Source organism: Prenolepis imparis, unplaced genomic scaffold, assembly GCF_030444845.1.
Source record: "Prenolepis imparis isolate NDT839.2.m4 unplaced genomic scaffold, iyPreImpa1.0 SCAF_12, whole genome shotgun sequence".
Taxonomy (NCBI): domain Eukaryota; kingdom Metazoa; phylum Arthropoda; class Insecta; order Hymenoptera; family Formicidae; genus Prenolepis; species Prenolepis imparis.
The window spans coordinates 4,585,388-4,603,307 of NW_028141170.1; the positions used below are offsets into that span (position 1 = coordinate 4,585,388).

General features: G+C 34.5%; 2 protein-coding genes across 7 annotated transcripts in view; one reads left to right on the top strand and one right to left on the bottom strand.

Moving 5' to 3' along the window:
* Positions 1 to 17,920, top strand: part of Vn (membrane-bound neuregulin protein vein) — a 343,620-nt gene that overhangs the window by 213,939 nt on the left and 111,761 nt on the right. For all 4 annotated transcript variants that reach the window (XM_083051778.1, XM_083051779.1, XM_083051777.1 and 1 more), the window contains exon 3: positions 8,473 to 8,615. In XM_083051778.1, coding sequence (XP_082907904.1) covers positions 8,473 to 8,615 — 143 coding nt within the window. The remainder of the gene's footprint in view (positions 1 to 8,472; positions 8,616 to 17,920) is intronic.
* The window catches only part of LOC145943885 (uncharacterized), a 320,534-nt gene that overhangs the window by 168,698 nt on the left and 133,916 nt on the right, over positions 1 to 17,920 (bottom strand). The window lies entirely within an intron of this gene.

A 17,920-nucleotide genomic window follows, 5' to 3' on the forward strand; every position in this document is an offset into this window, starting at 1 on the left:
TTCTTAAGTCTAATACCATCTCTAAGCTTTGAAGTTACTGTCTAATCCCACTATCCCTGATGCAACTTGCCAGAATATAGGAATATATATAATCCGAAACATCTTTGTAATTTTCTGCAATTCTAAAATGCTATTTAATATATATATATTTTCTTGTCTTTACTAAAAATTTTAAGTTAAATATTTTAAATTATTTTGATTATTTTCTATACAAACAAAGGATTTTCGATATAATTCAAAAAAACATTTCTTGTTGAAAATTGAAATAACTTTCTTTCAAAGATAGAGACAAAAATAATTTTTAAGTTATAAACAATTTAAAAAAAAAGGAACTTAGCTTTAAAAATGCGTGCAAAATGGTGACAATCTTCAGTTTAATTTTAACTTCATTTCGATGGATATATACTTTTAACTTGTGTACTTTAATAATTAAAACTTTAATGAACGCAAAAATAACGTCTAATTAAATTTTGATAAAATTGTTTGCGTTTTTAATGGAAAATATTGTGCTATTTATTAGATTCGCATTTTTATTAGATTACTATTTTGATACTATATTGTCCCCCATATTAAAAGATACATAATATGTAAATAATAACTGATAAATAGTTATTATTACAGGTATCATATTGCCCGTATTCATACAATGGTTACATATATATCATTATATTACATATCATTTATAGTTAATAGTATCATCGTAATAATTTATTATCATCGAGTTTCGATCAATTAACAGTAACGTCACAATGATGTCACTTTAATTCGGAAATCCCTCATTCGGCGGCAGACTCGATAACAGCCAGCGGTTCTCGCGTCATCGGCAGAGATATCCTACTTTTTAGCGTTTAAATGCATATACAAGCGGTACATCTCTAAAATTCCGCGTAACTTTCGACAACTTTCAGCCGAAACGTAACTTCGTATACACTCTCGCTCATCGCGTTTGCATCCGAAAGCGTGGTAAGTCTACGTTTGATCTCCGACGCAGAAGGGGAAGGGAAGACTCCGCAACCCTTGCGCGATTCGGTAAACGGAAACTGGAAATAGCTCGAAGAGATCTCAACTTACTCGCGGGATCGCGCGAACTTCGGACATTCGTGTCGTCGCGCATGTTTTCCCTTCTCTGCGAGATTTAATTAAAAACAAACGGGGCGCTTATGAAACTACGTGACTAATTATTTTACGGATAATAGCCAATTATGTGAGATGAATTTTAATCGCTGAACGAGAGATTCCAACGAGTCTCGCAAAGTTGAATTCATCGCGCTTTCTCTCTTTCTCTCTCTCTCTCTCTTTCTCTCTCCCCTCTATCTTTCTTTTTTTTTTTTTTCAGCGTCCAGTGTGCACACAAAACTGCAACAAATATTTATACAATAAACAAGCGGAATTGCAATTGAGATTTAATTACCGCGTTTACTAGCACGTTACACACAATCAGTACAAAATATCAAACGTTCTCGAACCACCACTGCCTGTAACAATTATTAAATTACAATTCTATACGAAACTAATATCACAATCTGTTTTTACATGTTTCGATACATTTCCCGAATTTTTTTCGCAATAGTTAAACTGTCATGTGTTTGAAGAATTTAATCGATAACGGTATTTTCTAACGAGATTCGAAACTATTTTTTTCTGAAAATATAATTAGATATCAGATGTAAAGTACCTCGATCAGTCGCTAGATTAACTTTCTATTAGTCTAGATAATTTAGAATAATTAATCGCTAATTCATAAAGCTAATCGAAAATGTCAAATAAGTGTGCATAAGATTGGACTCTACAATTCACGGTGTATCTCTTTCGAAAGAGAGACAGAGAGAAAGAGAAACGACATAGTAGACACTCTCGAGCAATCCTTTTCCGACGCTTCGGCGGGGAAATGCAGCAGCCTCGGAATAGCCCGAAGAGATTTAAACAAGTCGGCTACACGTGCGGAGAGTACGGTTGCGGGATGGGACGGGATCGCTCTCGTGGTATTTCATTGAAAACCACGAGAGATCTCGAGCTCTCATCATAACGGCAACCTCAACCTGCAACCGCAGCCTCAACCCTATACGAATAAGTCTCTCTCTCCCCCCTTCTCTCTCTTACTCTCGTACGATTCGGCCTTTCGGTAACTACGGAATCCAATTCGCGCGAGACTCCGAATTCGCTCCGATTTGTGATGCGTACCGACGCAAAGAGAGGGATACCTTGGCCATCTGCCTGGCGCATCGTTAGAAAATGAATCGCGCCGTCAAAGAAAGGCCTGATGAAGGACGTGGCGGGGCGAAGTGCGGTAACTAGCCGTAGAGACGTAACGAGATGAAAGGAGAGAGTTAAGAGCGGCGGGGCGAGAGCTATGAACGAAGAGTTGCGTACGATATAAATAGAAATCTAATCCTCTCTTTCGGTCCCCGTTCGTACTTCTTCCCTACGCATTCGTCTCGTTATTCCTTTCCCCCTCCTCCCACTCTCTCTCTTTTCTTCTTCGTATGCTCTCCCCCCGGCCTCTTCCTCAACCAGCGACATATACACAAGACGACTGAACAGAGAGTACCGATAGTCTAGACGGAGTGTCGATTTTTGCCACGACACCGAATTAGAAACCTCGCCCTTTCTCTTTTCCCCCCTTTTTCTCCTCCCTTTCGCTCTCTTTTCGCTCCCTTTTTCTGTCAGTTGCACGATAACTCGTTCTCTCTCTCCCTCATGTTGTGCATCTACTCATTTCGCGTTACCTCTCTTACTCACGAACGTGTGCATCTCGTAAACACGTGCATGTAAAATTGCTTAAGGCTCCTGGGTGCTCACCGCGGCCATATTGGATTGTAACGTCAGAGGCGAGAAAGCACACGCTGAAAATTCTTAGATGCCATTTTTTAATGAAAAGATATTTCGATTAAACAGCACTTCAGATGGCTTTAGCACACTCTTAAAAACCCCCGAAAATTATCCTTTTCCCTTTATAATCAATCAACATCTGTAAAATGATCGAGATATCAGACTTTGACATGCGGAATGACCTCGCATGTGCAAAGACCAGACGGACTGGGCTTCATAATATTACATTTTACAGCTGTTGATTGATTATAAAGGGGAAAGGATAGTTTTCGGGGTTTTTTAAGAATGTGCTAAAGCCATCTGAAGTGCTGTTTCATCGAAATATTTTTTTATTTCGAAATGTCATCTAAGAAATTTTAGCGTGTGTTTTCTCGCCTCTGACGTCACGATTTCGACATGGTCGGCAAGGAGCCAGGAGCCTTAAAGGGGATGAACAGAGGCGCCCGCGAGATGCTTTTCGTCGAATCTACACTCGTGGAAAATAAATATTTATGATGAATCTCCCATTGGGAGCCAATCAGAAAATATTAGCGTTGAAAAATATCAGATGATATCCGACATTAATTAATTTTTGTAGCTGTACATATTATAATTATAAACAATCAAAGACTGCATTTATAACAACGTCAGAGATAATCTATTGATAGTGATAATAATTTAAAATTGTTAAATTCATAAATATCTACATTTTCTACAGTTTATATTACATATTATTTTCAGTTGTAATTAATTAGACGATGAACTTTTTACATCGTAGAATAATGTGCATTATTAAGTATGAATTCTATATTTCGAGAATATCATATTTATCATGTAGCATAAAGCGAAAATATCGAGCAATATTGAAATTCGAATATTATCGAAACGCGATATTGTGTCCGCGCGATGAGTATCAAAATAACGTTCCATTAACAAACCGCGATTATTAAATCGATCATCATTTTGACCCGATTAAATTACGCGAATGTGTAGAGAGGGAAACGAGTAAGAACGGGTCGGTACATATCAACTGCATTTCGGCGAGGATGACACAATAATTGCTGGAAAAGCAATTCGAAATGACAGGCACCGCGTGTGTCCCGTCCGAATAATCGACATTTTAATATTACGATAGGAGAGAAACGCGTATTCTCGCAAAGTCGCACCAATTATCCGTTACAATATTTGCACGGCCGCATCCGGCGCGACAGGCTCATTTTACAAATTGCAATCGCTGCTGCATCCGCCAAACAAAGATTCAGCACAATTCAAGCGTGTTTCGTTCCCTCCCTCTCTCTCTCTCTCTCTCTTTGTGCTTTGTTCTCTCTCTATTCGCGCGTTTACGTCGCAATTAATCTCGCACCGGCATCTCTTTGTGAAGATCGCGGTCAGAGACTGTTTAAACGCCACTCGCATAATGCTACGTTGACCATTCGCGATTTTCGCGTAATTTATGGACGCGCCGCGAACGGATTTCAATTCGTTTCGACGAAAAAAAAACGCCGCGCAATCCGTCCATCATGATCGAACGCTACGTAAAATTCACGATTGACGGTCTCGTCACTGCGAGAATTAATCCCATAAAGTTTTTTGTCCGTGTGCCGCCATACTTGTAAATATTTCACGAAATCTATTTTCGCAAATAATCTTTTTCTCATCCACATATAGTTTTATTTAATTCTATTCGTTTCTCGAAACTTTAATTGTTCCAATAAATGATTCAATATGAATTAAAACAGTAATAAAAACTTGTCGATAAATAGATAAATTAAAGATGCTTCAAGAAGCACATTAAATGGTACAAGTATTTATTAATATTTATTACAGTTTGCTGTTCCTTCTTTTATAAAATATAACAATGCACCGCATATATTTTGCAATGTTTAATGTATCCAAAATTTTCAAAAAATGTCATGTAATCGATATCAAACATTTTCATAAAGGGCACAATCAAAATATATGACTTTTTTATTGTATGACAAATCTATTCACTTGCGAATGAGCTTGCAATACGTTTCGCTATAACTAGCGAAAAACTCATTAATCGGTGTCAAGTAAAGGCAGTTAAAAAATGCAAACGTTTAATTATAACGCATAACATATTCCGTGGAGCTTGCTTTTTTACGACCTTTGACATTGATACGTCGGGTAACGAAAGATAAAATGTCAGGTAAATAGTCAGGAATCTTTTCCAGGTCCAGCAAGAAGAATACGAAGATATACGGATAAAATGAAATCTGTCAGCAGAGAGAAATATTTCTAGTCCTGCGATACGTCTTTCGCGATATATTCTTACAATATTTTATTAGAAGAAATGTAGTTTTAGATAAACAATACTCTTCCACATCTTGATAAGATAAAAAAAGTGAAAAATTGATTATATCTCATATTTTCTGAAAAAAAAAAAAAGATTTGCGAATTTTTGAGACTTGCGAAATAACTTCGATATATATAATTTGCATTTAAGAAAAATTTTATAGATATAATTAAACATATTTTGTAGAGCGTAGGACATTTTTAATGTTTCGTATAATATTAAAAATATTTTACTAGAATATTATCTTTGTATTTAATTTTTTTATAAAATTCTGAAACTTAATTAGAGATAACGATCCATAAAAAATTAATGAATGAAGATGTTAAATGTGAAATCGACCTCGATTTTTATATTTTCCAAAATCTGAAAATCTGAAACCGAAAAAAGATGCGGATAGATTGACCTAAATTGAAAAATTTTGTTTTTTTATAGTTTATTTTAATCCTGCTTGTAGTCTAATCAATTGTGTGAAAATTAAAATGGACATTTATATCCACACACACACACAAACTGTAGATCGCAATTTTAATAAGTAATGGATTTTTTGTTTTTCGATAAAATATCGTTTGGTAAAAATCCGTCAATTAAAAATGTCAATAACGCATACGTGCAAAAGTTTTTACGCCTTTATAAAAACATATGAAAAGTAGACTATATAATTTTGCTAAATTAAAAATTTAAGAGCAAACATTATATTTATATTCTCGTGACAGTAAATAAATTCTATATATTTTTCCATGCCGGAGAATATAAAAATGAAAATTACATTTACTGATATTATATTAGTTTCAATTCCTATAGTATCGAAAGAAACGAGGCGTGAATCATCGACGCGATCGATTTCGACCGGAATTACTTTAGCTGGCCTCGTCGATTGAGTTTCAACGTCGGCGTACGTGCGCACTTGAACTTATTAAATTTGTTCCTCTCGCGAAATTCCCGAAAATATGGAACTTTCGCGGACTCCTTCGCACGGCAAAAGTCGAGTTTGTTCCGACTAAAAAGAGTCCAGAAATTTCAAGTCGTTCTCTACTATGGCACAAACTTACGCCGCGTGGATACTCGAGTTCTCGATTTTCCCCTGGAGAATGGATGAGAACTTCTTGGCCTTTTCCAAACTTTATAGAATCTCTTTGAGCAGGTCGATTCGGATTTCGAAATCTCGGCGAAGATAATAATAAGTTAATCCCCCCGCCTTCCCACGATAGTCCAAAGTTATTCAGACGTGACGATATTGCGCGAGTCTGCGACTCCCACTTTCTCTCTGTCTCTCTTCATCTCGCTTCCTCGACAAATCGACCATCTAATTCCATTATTCGACGCTGATAAACTCGACCTAACCGTGAAATGAGTTAACGCGCCATTTGATGATCTACGAATAGATAAAACTATACGAAAACATGTTGACAGTACAAAAAAATCGATAAGTTTAAGAGAACTGGATTTTCAAGTGTATATAAAACCACTGTCATGTTAATTCGTAACTGGTATATTAATATAATTGCAATTATATGAAGATGTTGCCGAATCTGTGAGGCAAACTGCTTTTAAACAGATGTTTTGATTATATACTGGTATATTCAGACTATTTAAAGATAACACTGTAAATTATACTCATTACGCATTCAAGGAGTTAAGTAAAGATTAAGTCAGACATAGGACGAAATGATGAGATAATTTAATTGCACGAAAATAATTATGTAAAATTCTTTATATCTATATAATATATATTATATAGATATAAAGAATTTCGCCTAATTATTTTCGTGCAATGAAATTATCTCATCATTTCGTCGTATGTCTGACTTAATCTATACTTAACTCCTTGAATGCGTAATAAGTATAATTTCCAGTGTATCTTATACTTATATATATACACTAGCGGATCCTGACGTCGATAGCTCTTTAATGTTTGTTTTTCTTTATTTATATTTTTTAAACAAATTCAGCAAAACTGTTTCTTTTAATTTGCAGGGGGGAGGGGTTAATCCCAAACCCCCCTCCCCCCTCGGATCCGCCAGTGATAATATATATATTCATTCATATTTAGACATATAATATTTTTCTGCCGCAAAAACGTCTCTCTAATAAAGTTAATTATGGGAAATGCATAAAATGTGAAAAGGCTTTATTTTGTCAAAGTAACTGCCACATCATCCGTGATTACAAACTTCCGCTCTAAACGACATATACTAAGGACTATAGCATGCAATTATTAGTTTACTGAGAATATCTTTCGGAGCCCTCTGTACCGCGGTTGCGGATTAATTCTCCTCTTTCACGTCCTCTCTCACATACGACGAAAATCACATTGCGATCATGCAACTACGTTTAATTTCATTAGTGTGCTACGTACGAATTCTGTTTCCTTCTCCCTATCTTCCTCTTTCTTTCTCTCTTGCCCTATATAATCCCCAGTTGCGGAATTTTCGGCATGAGCAATCAACTCGGTAATTGGAATACAACTTAGAAACGACTTAGGGTAACGTAAGCGCAATATCACGTGAAGTTTTATGTAATAACCGCAGAGAAGAGAGAGTGAGCTTTTGCAACTAACGGAAAGGTAATATGAGACGGAAAATTTTCGATAGTTACTAAAATCACACACTCCCTCGTTTCGTCCGTAATAGCGAAATGTCGGTCGGGGGCACCGAAAGCTCTCTCATCGCGCGGCTAATAACGAACCCAAATTCCCGATTCGCGCAGTTCGCCAACCGAGCTTATTGAACCATTACCACGGCACGCGTCAACGGCTCCGATCTCTCTCTCTTTCTCTCCACCCGCATTGGCAAATCGACTATTTAATTCCGTTATCGACGCATCGATAAATTCGCTGTAATGCGAATCGTCCGCGACGGTTAATTCCGGGACTGTCGCGTGCGCCGAGCGCGATTGACGAAATGAAAAACGGTTAAGTCGATTGATGAACGTGCGTGCACAGATTTGTGAACACGATAATTAAAGTCCGGCTTTGTTACGACTGGCAATCAAATCCGCTTGAATACAACGATTCGTATGTATATGCGTAATTGAATAATTGAATGAAATACGTCATTTTTTCGACTTCTCTCTCTCTCTCTCTCTCTCTCTATCATTTTAAAGATAATGATTTTCAATCTCTTTAAGTCTTTTTTTCCTGTAACATTATTGATAGCACAATGAAAGTTTAAATAAAGAAAGAGAAAAAGGAAAGATGATTACTCTAGTTTAATATATATTATAGATTGAATTTATATTCCTAGATTTTATCATATGTTATCACGAGTGACCGTAGTCGCGGACATAAATTTTGCGTGAAATATTATAATGACTTTTGCATTAAAATAGATGATTTTTTTTATTTACAGGAGGAGATCGAAAGTCGTGATATCCTCCGCGAAGCCTGAGGATAGTGGCAGATACGAATGCGTGGCTGAGAGTACTTCCGGTCATCGGGCCTCACTCGCAGCCCAACTTCTAGTCGCTCATGATACCAAAATTTCGGAAACAAGTGAGTATCATCATTATACTTCAATCATTATACTTTCCTTGCTCGCAATGAAAATATAACAATATTGATGAAAAAACAAAGAGAACCTGCTTATACCGTTCACAAATTATGTAGCGCATTTTTTATCTCTCTCTCATTCTTTCTCGAAATAATTAAATTTAATTAATTAACTTCAAAAGAGATAATTTATCATTCTAATATAGAAGATGGTGCATTCAAAGATATGTTAATCGTAAAATGCATTACGATTAATATGAAATAGTTTGTCACAGAATAAAAATTACAAAATAGAATAATAATAAGAGATAAAGAATATCGCGAACCGTCGAAAAAGTGAGAGGCTTTATCGATACTATCGATTCTCAAACAATACGTTTTCGATATGACAAAACCGATTGGCAAAGAATGTTAACCGTTGAATGCTGGCTTTCATGAGAGGATCAAGGTGTGTACGATTGTCGATACTTTACGCAAAGCTTTCAGATAGAAAGTCTTTCGGATTTTCATCTGACGTTATCGCAGTTTCGCTTGTCACGATATGCAAACGCGCGATAGAAATTCATTGATGTGCGTATCTCGAATCGCTCTATATACTAGTGGTTAAAAAATCCTATGATCTTTCTCAAAAAAAGCAAAGCTATTTTTGTGAGAAACATTATACACTAAATTCACCCTGATCGCGAATAAAACAAACGAACTATATTTATAACAGACATAGAGAATTAATCAATTGTGCGCAATTATTTTCTGGTTTTTTTTTTCTGAATGAAAGAAATTATCCGGCGACATTGCAAAATGAAATTTCATCGCGATTATTCGTCCGGTGGAAAAAAACGATTGGTTATTTCGAGAATAAATACACGATGTAATGATCCCGCTGAATCAGCATTGAAATATCGACTCGGTGATTTTATATTCGACGAACGTGTAAAGAAGTCTGACAGTTTTCTCTTTCTCCTTCAACACTTCAATATACCCATGTTAAATTATTTCTAGCTTTCCTTTTTTATCCATCGATTTTTATTCGATAAGCGCAACGAAACAAGACTCGAACGTGAGTCGCTTATTTTCCATGCGTGCAATTTTTAAAGCATTAAAATTTGATATAGTGATGCAAATATCGCATAGCATATTGGAAGTAAATTGTTCGTAATATAAAAAACTGCACGAAAATCGATAATTCGAACAGATTGCAAAGAAACTATTCTATGCTTTTTTTTTTTTTTTTTTTTACGAGTTTCAAGTTTTACCTACCAGTTTGCATCAAAAGTTAAGAAGAAAACGAAAAGAGAACTTATAATAAAGGAAGTAAAACAATTTTTAACTGAGCAGCTCTCGATTAAAAAAATTAATGCACGAATTTTTAATTAAAACTGCTTAAAAATTTTGCTCGTAAGAAATACAAATATATATAAAAATTAAGCACATTATTTATTTTCAATAATAATTTTTCTATATTATAACACACGTAAAGACACCTCCGTGTTGTGTTCAAAGAAATTTTTCAGCTTTAACATAGAATCGTTTGCTTTCTTTTTATACAAAAATCTAAAGCCTTAGCATACTTCGCGTGTTTAATTTTAGCGAAAACTTCATCATTCTAGGAAATATGGCAGGGACATTTCGTTTATAGTCGACATATAGAACCGAACCTAGCAAGACACTTTTTCACGCAATTTCATGACAACGATCGATTGCTTTATCTCGACAGCAGCGATATTCAAAAAACGTTTTCCATAATCATCGCGGAAACGACTTGAAACTCTGTCGCGCGATCGCGAGAAACAAGCAATATCCATTTCCGGACTATACAAGCGATCACTTCGTCAACGTTGCGTCTTTTATGACCATCTATCCTCTCGTAACGATCCCGGGTATATTTTGCACTATACGTATATAGCACGACACGTCTGCGGCCGACGGACGATCCGCAGTCGCGGCGAGAATATCGATCCTGTACACACGGCGGCTGCCCTTAGGGCAGTGGTTTATGGCTTTTCATAATGCTCGCAATATTTGGGCGGCACCTTTTGCCGCGATATTTATGTTATTCCATGGCGCGCCCGCGCGACGCACTTTAGCAAAGTTTATCGATACCTCTCTTTATTTTCCGCATCTTGCAGCCGACTAAAATAATAAGTGTTGGCTATGGGAGAAATGCCGCGAGAGAGAAAGTTGAAATTTATTATATGGAGTATTTACGATCCATTTTATCGCCTATCTAATATCGAGTAGACCGAAAAGTAACTAACTTGTAATTTGTGATTTCTATTACGAATTACAAACTGAACTTCAATACAATTTTGATTTCTAATTTTACTATTAAACAAAGATTAAATATTATGAAGTGATATAAAAAATATATACCGCATAATCACACATCATTGGATAGAAAAAAATCAATTCTATGATAAATCGAGAGGATATTAACTGATAGAAGAGCAAAAATAATTTTGCGACACTCTGTATATGGCATATACTGAGAGAATTTTCTCTTAAAATTTACCCTGACAATCATGGTAATTGTGGGACAATATGGTATGAAAAGAATTTTATGAGAATTTCTCTGATTAATATTTATCACAATAAAAATAATAATATATATCACAATAAAATATAAAACATGTTTGATCAATTTTACTAACCTGCATGGTAAAATTAATCAAACATATTTTATATTTTATTGTAAAATAGATCTTATTTTTATTGTGATAAATATTAATTAAAGAAATTCTCATAAAATTCTTTCCATACCATATTGTCTCACGATTATCTTTTCAAGATAAATTCTAACAATAAGAGAAAATTCTCTCTGTATAAACATAATACTAGGAAGAAATAAATGGCGTTAAAGGCATAAAACTGAATCACTTGCGCTTTGTTAGCAGCATTTCCTCGGAATTTCATTCAATTCACGGTATACGACGCGTCAGCGGTAAATTCGCGACAGCAAGGAAGCGAAGACCGTTCTCTCGCACAGGTCGGCGGGAGTCGGCATCGCAGGTGATAAACCAAGGATTAAGCACCTGATGTGATAATGCTTGTACGGATCAGTGGTTCCAGCAGGGGTCGGTAAAGCTTGCGGTTCACCGCCGAGCGGTTCCGCAAGCTCGTATGACGGACAAAGGGCGACAATTACAACCTGCCCGCCACGTCAGGGTTTCATATAGCTCTCTCTGCTGATGGCAGAACTGTTTCCATGCATGATGATTCTATATGGTCTACTATACGTGCCACTACAGGTCGACAGATCGCCGTAAATGAAGTTCTTCGTAATTAAATTTTCTGATGGTTTTCTAAAAACTCGACTTGACCCGCTCGTGACTTGAGAATAATATGTTTAATAAGTTTCGAGGCGAAAAAGAAATTTTTTCCCATTCCCATTAATTAATTGAGAAAACTTTTGCCGAAAGAAATATATTGCCGGAAGTTTCTCTTATTAATAACAAAGCGTCAATTATTTATTAATAAATAGCCTAAATTATTTTTAAGAATAAATGTTTAATAGTAAATTATTAATTCATTACCTCTGTTTTATATGTATATATATATATATATATATATATATATATATATAAATAACACATTAAAAAATTTATTAACTTTTATAGATGTAAATCCTAAGAGGATAAAAAGAGAGAGTTTTTAATTTATATATATAAAACACGCACGATGTTATTAATATTTTATATTTTATATTAATAATATTATTTTTAGTTAATAAAATTTAATGAAATCTTTATTTCTTTTATTTTTTTCTGTTATTTTTCAAAAAAGTTTCGTACAACTTGCATGCGTGAGGAAAATTATTAAACCTCGCGTGAGAGATGTTATTTATAAATTAATCCTTTTGCGAACGAGTAAAAAATTATACGTTAACGAGTAACGTAACGAGAAGTAAATGCTTTTTTGTATGTAAAAGTATTAAGTAGATTAAAAATGGTAGATAATGTGGCAATATAGAGTATACAATTTATAAACTTCATTTTTGCTATGTATAAAAATTAATCATTTTAATTTGCATTTAATAAGATGAGAAAATAAATTCTGTTTATTTCTTTAATTATAAAATTTCATACGTCGGTATATTCTCTTCCTATTTATATTCCTATGTTAATTATTATCATATAAATAACTTAATGTAAAAAATGCGGAAAAATATGTGTGAAAGTATGCTTTTCTTTTGACTCATTATATATATATATATATATATATATATGTATATTGTAAAATAATTATTTTATCATATTATTAATAAACATTTTTTAATAATATGTGCAAGGGTTTATTATTGCATATCCATATCAATTCGGTGCAGGTTACACATATATGAACTATAACTAATTATGATGATAATTACAAACTCACGAATTGTTGTACAATTGCTGTTTCCTAACGGTTCTCGGATGAATCGTTGACCTTTCTGCCCGATGCTTTGGATGACGCTCGATGATCGATGATCCATATCGCACATGCATCAGAGTCAACAGAGTCAATTCATCGTTATATCACTCGCGGATATTTAAAATTGCGCGACTACTTTCGTCGACGTTCCCGAAATCGGCGCGTAATGGAGGTTAGTCGGCGTCTGCGCGAAAAACGCGCAAAAACTACACGTTCGCGCATCACTTCAAGTCGTCGTTAATCGCGATTCACGCACATACATTAAATATCGATAATTAACCCTCGCGAAAGATTAACTTCAACACGCACGCACGCACATAATCACGGTACTTGCTTGATATTTCACACGACGACAAATTGCTAGTTGATTCGCGCACTTGATAAAGTTGTCTGACACGGCGGACATGATTGTGTTAAGTGAAGCGCGCGCGAGCTCGCGTCTGTCTCCCCCGCCTCCCCCCCCCACTAATTTCGGGAGTAGTTGTTCTCACCTGCAGGACTTTCCACCGTGCGCGCGTCCTTGGAGATAGGCACGTGTTTATATCGTCCGTCTTCGCGTCGAGCGAACAAGAATAACATTCTTCCAGTCGTCCATTCAATCGTCGACAGTGAGCGCGGATGATGTTGAATGAATAATGGCGCGTAACGTTTCTTTCCCGCCGAATGTAATTAGTCATCGATCGAAACATAATAGATGTATCACTAGTAGTATTAAATACATCGAGGGTGAAGTATATCGATTATCGATTTTTTCGCAATAATCCGGATCGAAGCTTATAGTTATATCGCGAATATTAAATATATCGATTAATCGATTCTCTCGCGATAGTCCGGAATTGGCGCGTTCTGCGCTAGAGAATTTTTGCACGTCGAAGGTGACATACGTGAATGTGTGTGTATAAAAGTAAATACGTTTTAAAAGTGTAATATTAAATCGCATATGATGAATAATAAATTTACACGCGCAATCGTAATTGTAATTAAGTGAGTTTCCGCGAATTATCCATATATAGATGTGTGTGTGTATTACGTGAGATTCTCACGTGTTTTTTCACCACTAATTTCGGCAGTAGTTGCTCCCACCAGTGAGAAGGTTAGATTAGGTTAGTTTGTTGAATGAAATATCGAGTGCTGATGTAATATTTTTCTCCCGCTTAATACGATAGTAATTAATAATTGCTCATCGATCGAATAATAATTGCATAATAATTGCACCGAATATTAAATAAAATCACGAGTGAAGTATCCATTATCAATGTTTTTGCGATGATCCGGAAATCATTGGCGCGTTTTTCATCGGCGAATTTTTGCGCGTCGAAGGTGAAATACGCGAATGTGTAATATAAAAGTAAATACGCTTCAAAAGTGTAATATTAAATCGCATATCGTATAAATTTACACGCGCGATTGTAATCGAGTGCGTTTCCGCGAATTATTCGCATATATAGATGAGTGAATCTTCGTCTTGGAATTTCGAAGCAAATACGAATCCATCGAACAACAAATATGAATGCTGCATAACAGTCGGTGAGTAAATTATCTCACGGATATGTTCGTTAATTTTCTTTTTTTTTTCTTATTTCGAGCACGCATAACGAAATGCGCTCGAAACAATTTGGAAGAAATGAATTACATAAGATTTTAAAGACTTAAAATGGTATTTCGTCTTTTGATATATCTCGAGAAGTTATTGCATTTATAAATGTAATTTATATGAGCGATATGGTAGAAACTTTCCGCATAAAACTTGAACGCCCTCAGAATAAATAATTTTACATAAAACGAATATGTACTTATTTCTGAAAAACGCATTTTCTTTCGGACATTTTCTCTGGTTTCTTTTATTGTAAGGAAACATTATACGTTTAATTTAGAAATATAAAACGCAGAAAAGAAGATATGCTTTTAGTGTTGATAATAAAAAATTTTGTTGAAATTAAAATGTTTTAATCAAGTTTTAATTTTGTTAAAAAAATTACTTCATTGTTTTTATCGCATTGTGTATACATACATCGCATTGTGGTACGCGATGTGATAAAAATAATAAAATAATTTTTGTACATTTCTATTCGGAATTTGCAAATAAGTTATTTCATTATTATTTTTCGTTATTTCGGGGAATTTCCATTGTAACAACAGAATATTCGAGGAAATATTTTTTAACCGCAAATCATATAAATTCACACACGTATTGCGCTGTAAAACATGTTGCTATTCCATAAAATAAAATCGGAGCTAATATGTATCCTTGAGAGAGGTGTATATAGTTTTTCATACAAACCTTTGAATGAGGCACAGTAATAGCGGTTTTTTTCTCTTTTGAAAAAAACAAAAAAATGTATACAACAATTTTAATATAAATTTCAATCTTTGTTAGTCTTTTTGTGTACAATTAACTAATTAACATTTTTCAACTAAAAATTAAAACAATCAACTAAAAACTAACTTAAAATTAAATAAATCGATTTATTAATATAATAATTAATCTATTATATATATATATATGTACGTATATAAATTTTTTTTACTAAATTCTACTCCATTATGCATCTCTCGCCCAAGAACTACTCAAACAGAAATCGAAAATGAAATAGATGCGGTTCATCTTTCGAGACGATATGCTTATCGATCCGGAGCGTCAGAGGCCGTGGACTCCCCGTGTATAAGTCAACTCTTTCCGGGTAAACGACGCGGAACGCGCATTATTGTATCAAGTTACACCGCCGCTCAGTAGTAAAGCGTGCCATTGTAGCTGCAGCGGCAATTGTTAGAACGTAGTGCCGCTCGCCGGTGAATACGTAGCTCAGGATGCGGGGGAGAGGAGGAAGAGAGTAGGGCAGAAACATTTGAGCTGTAGTAAAAGTTTGTGGTAAATGTTATTGCACTCTAGCGTACTGAGCGCACTTTCGAGAGTAACTCTAGGCTTATAAAGTTTACCGCAATCTGTTACCCACAATCGGACCTCTCTCTATCGTTCTGACTGCGGGGTCGAGAGGAGAGGGAGGGGAATTAATGTTTATACGACCGTTTGGTCGCCGATATCAGGGCGCGTGCATAGCTCTAGTCTCTTTTCTTTTCTTTTGCTTTTTTTTTTTTTTTTTGTTCGTGTGAAATCTCTCTACGAAGCGATGAATCGAAAAAGCGAACGGTAATTCACCTTTTGGAAGTAATCCTTTTATAGGAAAGAAGTGAGATTATTTAAACATTACAACATACATCCGAACAATTTAAATACCACATGAAAATGTTTTTTATGCTTTTCAAAAGCACATTCAAAAATCTCTTTCGATTTGACGAAAAAAAGCTTTTTATTGTGATGCATGACTTGTGTGATTTAGATTATTTAATTCTATTTATATGTATATTTGAATATATCCCTCTTTTCCTTTCATGGCAAAATATGATTTTAATAAATGTGTCACTTTTAATAACGAATTGCAAAAGCCGCACATGTTACGAAAAATAATTTTCGATATTACATCACTGGGGAAAACACCAAAGAGTGGCAGAAAATCGAAAAGAAGAGACGTGATTTTTAATTCCGCGAATATGCGCGTGAGTATTGCAAAAAAGAAAAATAAAACTCTGAAAACCGAGAAAGAAAAAGAGAAAAAGATATCGGTGAATTTATTGCACAGAGACGACGTAAAGAACATTATGCTAATTTAATAAGAAAATTGCGCGCCGGTTGATAAAAAAAAACCATATTGCTTGTAACATTTCTCGTAAATCAAAGAAACGACGAGACGTGATGTTTCAACAATAAGCATATATTTATTATTTATAATTCGAATATAAGGACAAGAGGAAATTGAGAAAAATAGAATCGCATTGGATCATAGGAATAATTTAACGCGAGAACGCGCTTCAAACCCGTCGTAATGCTCTACAATTCTCGTTACGATAATTATATGCAAGCGTTCTATCAATGTACATCAGATTCGCATTTGCATTTAGACATTTTGCTAAATGTTACATCGTTATATCGTTGTGGCCGAATAATATCAACGAGAGAGAGAATCTCTGATATAAATTAAATTTACTAACTCTTTATATTTTAGAAAGAGAAAATATATATGCATATGTTTTTTTCATTCCTTTATATTCACAGATTTTTTATTGTGGCATTTTGTATATAAAAATTTATATGATTAACGATCATGAAATAAATATTTTATTGTAGAAAGTAATAAAAATAATATTTTTAAATTAATTTTTTTTTTAAGTAAATTAATTCAAAAAATATTTAAGCAATTATAAATATAATTTGCAACAAATTTTGTGAAATTTTGAAAAACTTTTTTATCCTGAGAAGGATCAGATATAATAATAATGTAAATAAAACGATTTATTATGTTAAAAACTCTTTTAAAAAAATAGTATACGGTATGATATACGAATAACATGATGCAAACTGATAAATGGATAAAATATAGTGTAATATGATTCTATAATCTCTAGAATACGTATTTTGATCATATATAATATAATCAATATAAAATATTTAAATATTCAAGAAAATAAAAAAAGATATTTTTTAAGAGAAATATACACATAGAGAACAAAAAAAGAGTAGAAATTTCGACAGAAAAAGTATCATACATTATGATAGGGCACTTCTAATATTTTAGATTAATAGAATATGCAATAGTTAAAGAAGATTACGGTACCGGACGTGGTTAAAAAAAATCGTAAGAGTAACCGAAAATAATTCGAAAGATCACGATGAGGCGCGCCGGAAAAAAAGGCAGACATCTCGCCGAGCGCGTTTAATATTCTCTCTCGAAAGTACGGAAAAACAGAGACAATTAGGAGACTCGGGCCAGCAGGGCACGAGGCAGAATGACGAGATGGAAGCAATTACAGCGGGAAGGTAAGCTCTTCTTCGTTGTGCCCCAGCG